This window comes from Halichondria panicea, chromosome 7 (genome assembly GCF_963675165.1).
Source record: "Halichondria panicea chromosome 7, odHalPani1.1, whole genome shotgun sequence".
Classification (NCBI taxonomy): domain Eukaryota; kingdom Metazoa; phylum Porifera; class Demospongiae; order Suberitida; family Halichondriidae; genus Halichondria; species Halichondria panicea.
In genome coordinates this window covers 3,935,941-3,946,209 of record NC_087383.1, presented here as the reverse complement: position 1 = coordinate 3,946,209, position 10,269 = coordinate 3,935,941, and the positions used below count along the sequence as shown (strand labels likewise).

The following is a 10,269-nucleotide window of genomic DNA, read 5'->3' as shown; positions in this document are numbered from 1 at the left end:
GCATGCACACGCATGCACACCCTCTATAGCTACACGTACAGTAACAAGATACCATGCAAAATAGACTATGTCAATGGAGTCCTTCTCTTGATCCCCTAATAATAATTATTGTTCTTCGTGATTCGAATACTGAATATTCCATTCACATTTCTACTTTTTGCTGCCCAGTACCACAATTGGAACATTTATTTATATATCGCTGCATTTAATTATAACTGGAATTGTAGTTATGTTGTCAATTTATTGCAACTTTCTCTCCAAGTTCTGATCTATTGTTCATTTCTATTCTCCGCTTAGCTAGAGGTGCTAGGAATACAATACTGCCACAGAATATGATTAAAACAGACTAGCAGATTTATATAGATCTAGATCTAGCTAACATCAATTCAAGATAAATGTATGAAGAGATATGTGCATTATGATGACATAATTTTTACGAATCTTACTGCATGTGAAGCACAAGTATACAGTGATTGTAGTCATGATTTATATGCATTATTCATTGGGAATAATTATTATGAATCTACTGGGAATATTAATTGTTGACACTTTCCTATCTCGCTTTCAGTATAACATGTAATCATTTGTTTCCCCAACATCTGCTTGTTCAATAATTCTTGAATCCACCATATCTAAAATCCCATTTAAGTTGTCATCTTCGTCTTCTGTGTCGTTTCTTTTTGAGCATGAGGCCATAGCAGTCTTAATCTTCAAATAGATCTTGTATGTAGTGTATATGACCAAATATACCAATGGAAGCAAAATTAGTACACATTGAACTCCTGCTAAATACGTTACATCCGATTGATTACGTTCATAATTGAAAAACGATATTGCATTGATCATGGCTAGGATTGAGAACAAGAGGGCATCCAAAATGTTGTGCCACTTTTGTCGGTAAGGACAACACACTGCATGTACCATCAACATGAATATCAGCTGAGCACTAGTAGCAGTGTAATATGTTTTCAAAGCACTTGGGAACGAAAAGGTTAGAGAAGCACCGAGTCGATAAACGAAATACAGCCCAGCAAAGAAACGGTATTGGTCTTTGAATGCACCCTGAATGGAATCGAACATCGGCTTGATTTTCTCTAAGGGAATGACCTTACATGTAATTTGGACACACTTTGATTCATTAATCCTCAGCAAAGCGAACAGTTTGTAACACAGTGGGTAGACAATCAAAAGCATTGGAGGTACAGCTACAATCGTAAACAGGAAGAAAAGGGCTGGCAACGCATACTTCAAATGTTCTTTACCCATGAAGGAATACTCTCCATTATAGAAGACGACAGGCTCAAACTTTTGTTTAGTTGTAGGCCCAACGGTCAGTGTTCCAGTAGTTAGAATCATCAGAGACACTCGTGTACATTCAGAGTAACTCATCACCAGAAATGCTGACAGTCCATTAAGTATAGAATGCTTCAAGTTTGGCTGTTCTTTTTTCAATTGTTTTGATAAATGGCAACAGTGAAATGAAAATATACGTTTTTTTAGTAAAATGACCGTAAAAATTACAAGAAACAAACTGTACATGATAGTAACATACCTAAACGCTAGCATGTCAAGGGCAGTAGCACCTTCCCAAAGGCAAAATGAAACCTCTTCAAGAGCAAAAAACTTCAACAGAAAAATCCGATAAACAAGTTTGTAAATCCTTGACAGTTGTTTTACTCCTTCAGGGAATTGTATAAAGTTTTCACCATCGATTTTAAATGTGCCTATCACTTGAATGAAAAAAATAATACCATTCAATGCACCAGATGTGAATGACAAGTTGAAGTAAATGACAATGAAGAACAGGAACGTTACCGGAATTATCTCGGACAGAATGTAGAACAACCACCCCAGGTAGCACAAATCATTGGGTTTGCAAGAAAACGAAGTAGAGCGATAATAAGCAGAGTTATTTTCTTTGCAACTACCACAAATAATACCTCTTCTTGTTTCGTTACAGATGTATGAGCTCAAATCATCCAAAGCTACAGATGGTAATGGATACTCCGAGGAAGAGTTAGTTGTGCAAAAACCTTTGGGGCAAATGGCAGAAGCTAATCGGTCCTGTCGTGTCTCCTTATTAGGGTTTTTTAAGTATCCCAACCAATATCCATGTTTTGTATACGCTGTGAAGTTTGTTTCACTACACCTCTCAATTCCATCATAGTGTAGTAGAGTAGCCAAAGAGCACACGCAATTTTTCGTTGAATTATTGTGTATATAGCCTGGGGGACAATCATTTAATTTGACAGACAAAGTAACACATCGTACTCCAACAGCAGAAAACTGTAAAGTGCCGAAGTCATTTGGATCTCCATGTATTGTGATATAATTGTCAGTAATTATTGAGTGCGTCGAGTCAATGAATATGCTTCCTTGGTCTGACTTCAATACTTCTACTGATACACGAAAGGAAACTTCTCCACAAAGTTCATCCACTAGTTTCAGAGGTATCTTTGTAGTGTTACCGGGTGTGACGTATAAGCTTTCGTTAATATGGTAATCGATATTTCTGGTTACATAATTTTTGTTTGAGTAAATGATGTCATTGACCATAAACAAATTGCACATTGGATCTTGCTCATTTAACGTATCACTTCTTGAAAAATGATGAGCTGCAGAGGTAATTTGTCGTCTGGGACTTACTAAATCAAACTTAAACTTTCCTATGCATGCCAATGCCCTTGACACAGATACATTATCATGTAATTGAGAACACTTTCCAAGACAGGGCAGAAGAGATGAAGCATATATGGAGTCACCTCTATGTCTAAAATTTTCAAAACCTGCAGTGTTATTATCGAATACAAAGGAAGCATGAAACTGCTTTTTTCTTCTGCGCTGGATAAAGCAAACTGACTCAGAATGCCTGCCAGAAGAATCAACATAAATAGCACCACCTTTTTTCAAAGCACTATTATCCTGAAATACCAACGTAGAGTGATCGTAAATAAATATCACAGATAATCCCTTCAAGCTCACAGCCCCACCATTGACTCCACGATTTTCACCAAATTTAACATACGAGTTTTCAGTAAAATTCAGTTCAGCCAAATTTGCCTCAATTGCAGTACCTGTGTTTCTTTCAAACAATATTGTGTCCTTGAAATCTATCCTGAATCCTGTTAGGGTGAAAATACTTCTAGGACTGCTGAGAAAAGTATAATGTGTATGCTCTGTAAAATTACAGTGACTGAACAATGGTTTAGGAAAAAGACCATTCCTGCTAAATGTCTCCCAAGGAGCAATAGCTATGTCAACAGCCATTCCAAGTTTAGAGGCAGTGTTATTAGACCACGAGCTATTGTTCATCTGAATTTTGTTTTCGGAGAATAGTGGTGTACCCAAAGAAGAGAATATCGCTGTTCCTCCACCATATCTAGCCTCATTGCCTCTAAACACACAGTTTTGGAACATAATAGAATTGGAATTTACTTTTTTTGAAGATGATCGCAGAGCTGTATAGCCAAACTGCACACCGCCGCCACCGTTCTGGCATTTATTTTTGATAAACTCACTATTCTCAACAGTAATACTATGATTTGATGCATGCAGCTGAACTACTACAAATAGACCTCCTCCACTGGAGGCAAAATTGAACAAAAACTTGCACCTCTGAATAAGATACACAGATCTATGCTCCACGCCGATTTGTATTTGCATACCTCCTCCCCTTTGGGTAAAGTCATTGTGTGTAGCATTCACAACCTGGTACATTCGATCTACATAATAAATATTGCGACGGAAAGTGCAATTTTTAACCGTCACAACACCACTAACGTTGATTAGAGATAACCCAGTTCCTGTACCATTTTCTATTGTCACGTTCATGACAGTTATATATACATTCTCACCTCCTACTATTCGAACACTAGCAATTTGCAACCTGTCATCACTAAAAACTCCACAATTTTGTATGATCAAACTCTCTAACAGAAGGTTATTTACCGATTTAAACAACAGACCAGCGTTGTCACTTGTACAGTTAATCACTGTTCCATTACCACTGCCGATAATACGAAGGTCGTTTATGTTCGAAATATGTAGTGGATATCTCAGATTAAACGTACAGTGATCCAGATGTATATCTGTCTTGTTAGTCACATTACGAAAGGATAAACTTTCTGTATTGCAAGGGACGTTGAGATGCTTCCAGTTTTCAGTAGTGGTGAGCGATGATGAGGGACCAGAGTGAAGGATCAAAATGACAGCAAAAAGAGGTAGTATACTGACAGCCATTGTCTAATATAAATATACCTGTCATGGAAGCTATAGCCTGCTGCCACAACAATGGTCACTTTATATACCAATAGATACAGCTCGAATTCCTCACTAAACAACTATGCATGCAGGACCGGAGTCAACTTTGGGACTAAAAATTGGATTGTACTATAATATTACTTTGGGACTATTCTAGAGTAACATGTTTATATGTAGATATTATACATCACATACTTTTATATAGCATGTTTTCCTTTGAGATAATAATCTCTATTCATGAAATTCAAAACATAGGGAATGCAGTGACACAAATGCACAGTCATACTTAACAGTACCAACACGGGATTGAAGTGCTACATGCAATGCCATGTATATATATATATACACATCAATAAAGTTATTTTAGTCTACACTAAAACAGAGGCGGCACATGCTGAAATCCAGATTTGCATAATTATGGCAAGGCGAATTAATAGTGGTGCATGCATGGTTACTGCATATAGGACTACAGTAGACTCTCGTTAATCCGGTCACGTACCCTTGGGACAGTGCAGCTTGGTCGGAATAGCGAGGTGGCTGTATTTCAAAACATAGCCGTGGCTAAAAAATGGGCTTACCTCGAATAAATTATTTAATAATTTTGCGGTTCTGTCTTGAGGATAATGAAGGATAATGAATCATTCTGCTCTCTATTTACCAAACCACAATGCACCCAAAACATTATATCCGGCCGTAATAAAATAATGTACATTGAAAACCTAATAAGTTGACACCGGTAACCCACCAGAAAAGACGTCCATGCTTAAATATGGTGACACTGCAAAAAGGATACCTGAATTGCTGAAGTTGCAGAATGATACCCCCCACAAAACTCCCTCCATATATAAAAGATATACCCATGCATGCACACACGAAAACCCGCGCACACAAAAATAGACCCTCGAGAAAACACATCCATGTACTACCCCAAGGAAATCATACCTGCATGTGCATGCACACACAAAAACAGACAACCTCCAAAACGTCACCCCCCATAGTCTTGCAAGCCATGGAGTTGTTCTCTCTGCCAGGATGTTGGCGCATGCCATGCAATCAGATTGTATATAGATTTGTGAAACATCATCGTCTACCCACTCATACCTTAAAACCACGTGCACACGCACATAATAAAATTGTCATAATTATTAGCATGCGCGCATAATTATGCTGATCTGATTTAACTGATGATTTTGTGCACAGAGACCACGGAGATCTCAATGATCTTCTCGAGTTCAACTTCAGAAATTCCATTTCCTTTTTGCAGTGTCAACATCGAATTTTTTGGGGTGGGTAAAATTATCACTGATAAGTTTGGGGCTGTCAGTACCCGTAGCGAGCAAACCAAATGGCCGGCATATATATATCGAGGTGGCCGTACTTCAAATTCAGGGAGCCGGACAGAAAGAGTCTATTGTAGGATTACAGCAGAGTCAGCAATTAAATGTTGTGTCTTTTGTCGGCAAGGGACGAACATCAGTTAGTTGCAGTGTAATAATTATGTCATTTTAAAATGGATTGGAGTTATGCTCTCGTCTGATATCCACGCTTTTTGGTGTTTTCCCCGACCAATCCTAGCAATTTTTCACATAAATGATTGCAAATGTTTTTCTAGTCGGATATTATATATGGATAGTCTCCATTATATAGAAGGAGACAGACTCAAACCCAATTAACTGTCAGTACGTATTCCATACAATTAATGCAGTATATCTATACATGTGCACTAAGTTAGTATGCGTGCATTCAGAGCAGATTTAACTCTTAATAATGGCAATTGTGGAAATGAAGTGCGTTACTTTAGTAAGATGACCACAACAATTATAAACAAGCTGTAATATACCTCATATCAAGGGTGCAGTAGCACTTTCCCAATAAAACGAAACCTTTTTAAAGTAGCAACAATTACTTCGATAAACAAACAAGCGTGATAATTCGTAATAGTGGTTTTAACAGAAGTCAACTTTGGGACTATTATATATGCATAAACGACAGAGTTAATATTCAATTGATGTTTTCCTTAGAAAATATTCTCGTTTCATGATAATCTAGAATCAAAAACATAAGTATAAGGTTATAATTATAGGCATCAATTGCAGAGAATGTACATCAATAGTTATACACTGGACTGTACAGCACGTGCTCGTGATGGTAATACTCGTGATGAGAAACTGTTTTGAAAGACAATAAAAACCCTGAACGTCAGGGAACACTTGTTCCATCCCTATAATTTATACTGCTGTGTTACCGTATATAGCGCGTAATTTTCGTGGGGTAAAATATTCGTTATTTTCGTGGGCAGGCTGACCTCCACGAAATTTTATCGTAGGCGTGGCTTATCTGAACGTAGGAATGCCGTGCAGCCACGAGACTAAACGAAACTTTTACTCACGAAAACTACCGTTTCTCGAGTTGAATACCCCACGAAACTTACCCGCTATACGGTATGCAATACTGCTTTGTAAGCATCATGAATAAAATTATAAAGTGCACATCAGGTTATGAATATCGTTAACTTAATTGCAGTCTGGCATTCCTCAGTGCAGCCCAGCCAGCTAGGGTTGCCACTTTATAGTTCCCACTCCTCATGGTCTGAGACTGTCCACATGATGCTTATCCCTTCTAACACTACTTTGGCATGCCTACTTCAGTTGGGTTGGGTTCTGAAATACTCTTAACTTTGGTTCATGCGCTCCTGTATACTTGATCCAAAATTGTTGAGATCAATAATTTTATTGCATGATATTTTATTGAGCGATGTATTGAGTGGCGATAATTATATTGAAATGATTGAGCAATTCAATCAAGCAATGTATTACAATGATCGAGCGATATGTAACCTTTATTTATCCATGCAGGGATGCAACTCCATATAGGCTCCATGCAAAGAAAAATTTTTGGGACAAAAAATTGAGGGGTAACCCCATTTTGTAATGACACTTGCGGAGATTTATTATTAATGCTCCGTATGATCATGCTGGAGAGCCCCACCCACAAAACTGCAAAACAATGTTTGATCATGATAGACAGACAGCAATGCCATACTGATAGTGCAAGAAACTGAATTCTGTTCATGATTATTTTAAACTTTCAAGCCTGAGCTTCTTTGAACTGTATTATCCTAGCTCAGGGGCAGCAACCTTCCTTTTTCTTTCCTCTTATAGTCGATAGGTGTGGTCAATAATATTGAACACGCGTACTATTCAAATTTTCGCGGTACAGGCTCAATCAGCGAAAACCGCGAACATTTATACCCTCGAAATATACCCGCTATAACGGTATGCAAAGGTAAGGAAAACCACTGTACTAGCAAGTAGGCCCTGGCAAATTATGCTCTTTTTTCTGCCTATTATGCTTTTGAGCACTGCCCCAAATTCAGCCTATTATGCTTGTGGAAAGAACCTATTATGCCCCACATTGATGTTTTTTCATCATAACTAAAAAATTATCTCTTGTTGTATTGTACATGCATTTGTCAAAACTGAAGATTCAAGATGTAAAGAAGGCTTTTAAAACACGTTCAGCAGCAGCAGGGAACCATTGGATTTGCACGAAACTGACCAAATTCACAATTTTAACCTATTATGCTCCAATTATGCCAGCATAATTTGCCAGGGCCTAGTTCATTAGGAAGAGTACGCAACTCCATGTACTTAAAACCGTAGTAGGCGTTCTGTTCAACCTTTGTCACATGCTGTCAGGGTTTCATAGGATAAAAACTTTGGGGGGGGGAGGTGTACGTGCACCGCAAAATGTTTACCACACCTCCTATTACATCACAGTAAATCTATACATAAAGGTTCACCCAAAACCTGGCTGTCGTGAAATCTTAAATTAGGATGTTTGCAACGATCTAAAGTACCTTTACAAGGGCTAGCACATTGTATCTCAAGTGGCTGTGGTTATAATCAGGGTTTCATGAAGAGGGGTGGGAGCCCTGGGATTTCCCCCCATTTGCCAAAATTCCCCCTCTGGAAACATGAAAAATTAATGATGTCATACCAAATTGTACAGATATATATATATATATACGTACGTACGTCGATCGATCGATACAGTAAAAACAGATTCGTTATAATAACATAAAACATCTCAAATAAAATGCATCATTTGAAATTTAATGTAGAAATGACATAAATTTCTGTCATTTCTACATTAAATTTCAAATGATGCATTTTATTTGAGATGTTTTATGTTATTATAACGAATCTGTTTTTACTGTACATGTGTAGATCTAGATCAAGAGTTCATAATGAACTCTTGATCTAGTACATGCAGCTATAATGATTATTCTACGTGTATCAGTTGAGAAAAAGCCTCTTACATACGTATAGCGGGTATATTTCGAGGGTATAAATTTTCGCGGAAATGCCTTTAGAAAGGTTTTCGCGGATTTAATTTTCGTGGAATAGCGCCCTTTTTGCAGCATGCATGCATGCATGCAATATTAAATTCGCGGTTCATGCCTAATCCGCGAAAACCACGAACATTTATACCTTCAAAATATACCCGCTATATACGGTACCATTTTGATCTAGCACATGGTACAGTTCAAAAGTTTAGACAGGAGATTACATACACAGCCCACTAGGAGCCTGATTCTGAAGTTTGAGGGGCCATGCAGAGAACGATCCAGCTGACAGCATGCATTTAAGTATATTGAATTCAGAACACTTATTCTACTGGCCTTCAGGTATAGACTCTATGTAAAATTAATACAGAAACTGCATGCATGTTCCATTCTCACCATGTACCAGAGTACTCTGCATTCTTACCCAGGGGACAAATCAGTATTACAGTTTCAGCTCGATCAGTGCATGCACGAGCTTCATCCTCCGCTCCATGATCCTCCTTCAGCTGCTGACATGTGCTGCTGAGAATCAAATGGAAAGCAAATGGGAGATGGGCAGAGATGGGGGCTCATGATTTACCACACCCACCTACAAGATACACCCACTTGCAAAAAACAAGATACCGTAAAACCTCTATATAAGGCGACCCTCTAAATATGCGACACTTGGACATTTCGCATAAATTATAGCACCATTGAAAACTCTACTTTCGCAAAACGTAATATTAAAAAGTGTCGAGGTCTTACCATAGATAGTAAAGGGCTTACGGTACCCAAGCAAGTAAACCCATGGCTGGCCATATGTACGTACGTCTAGATGTTGGAATGGCTAAAGAGCAAAATCAAGGTAAGGCCAGGCCATAGATAGTAGAGGAGAGGGATTGGAAACACAGGGATTTCACGCGGCCCATGCGTGTCGCACCGGAAATTGACAGGAAGTTAATTCAATGGGAGGAGATTGGGGGAAAGCTGCTTATTATAGATGCTGATCAACTACTTAGCTACATGTAGTTGCTCTGGTTGCTGCTGTACATCCGAATGACTGACACTTTTCTCTTTGCAAATACTTGAGTGGAGATTACACATTCTCACATTCTCAACAAACCTTGAAAATAACAAGGCATGCATTTACAAGAAATTAAATCTAGGAACTCGATAATTATTTATACTTTATGGTACTAGTACTAGGCACTGTTCATTATTATAGACTGCTTCATAACATTATGACTTTCACACAATCACACAATTTTGATGTTTACATAAAATGTTTACAAACACAAAACATAATTTTTTATGAGCTTGACGCCCTTTTAGGCAATGGTGTATTCTCGTCATCGGTCACTGTTTAGCTCTTGCAAAAGAATGTACTAATCATAATACATAACAGTGGGGTTATCATGTGTCCCTCCCCTCTGCCGTTGGCATACAAAAGGGTCTTGGCAGATTTTCTGATTTTCTGAGTACCCCTGGGAAAAAATGTATGGGTAAGTTTAAATTAGTATATTTCCAAAACGATAAACGTTAGCAAGGAAAATATTTTCTTACTGCACATCGGGATCATTAAGCAACATGTAGAACTAAACAATAGTGATGTACAATTTATTGTTAACCAGTAGCTCCCCCGCAAAACAAGTTACTTGTGAATCCTTGTTTTCACACTT

The 10,269-nt window shown here is 38.0% G+C and overlaps 2 protein-coding genes across 2 annotated transcripts in view; one reads left to right on the top strand and one right to left on the bottom strand.

The window, feature by feature from the left end:
• The window catches only part of LOC135338773 (NACHT, LRR and PYD domains-containing protein 12-like), a 36,947-nt gene that overhangs the window by 15,589 nt on the left and 11,089 nt on the right, over positions 1 to 10,269 (top strand). The gene's annotated exons all lie outside the window — the stretch shown is intronic.
• Positions 111 to 4,311, bottom strand: LOC135338772 (uncharacterized). The gene has a single exon (XM_064534856.1). The coding sequence runs from the start codon at positions 4,237 to 4,239 to the stop codon at positions 565 to 567; it is 3,675 nt and encodes a 1,224-aa protein (XP_064390926.1). The 5' UTR covers positions 4,240 to 4,311; the 3' UTR covers positions 111 to 564.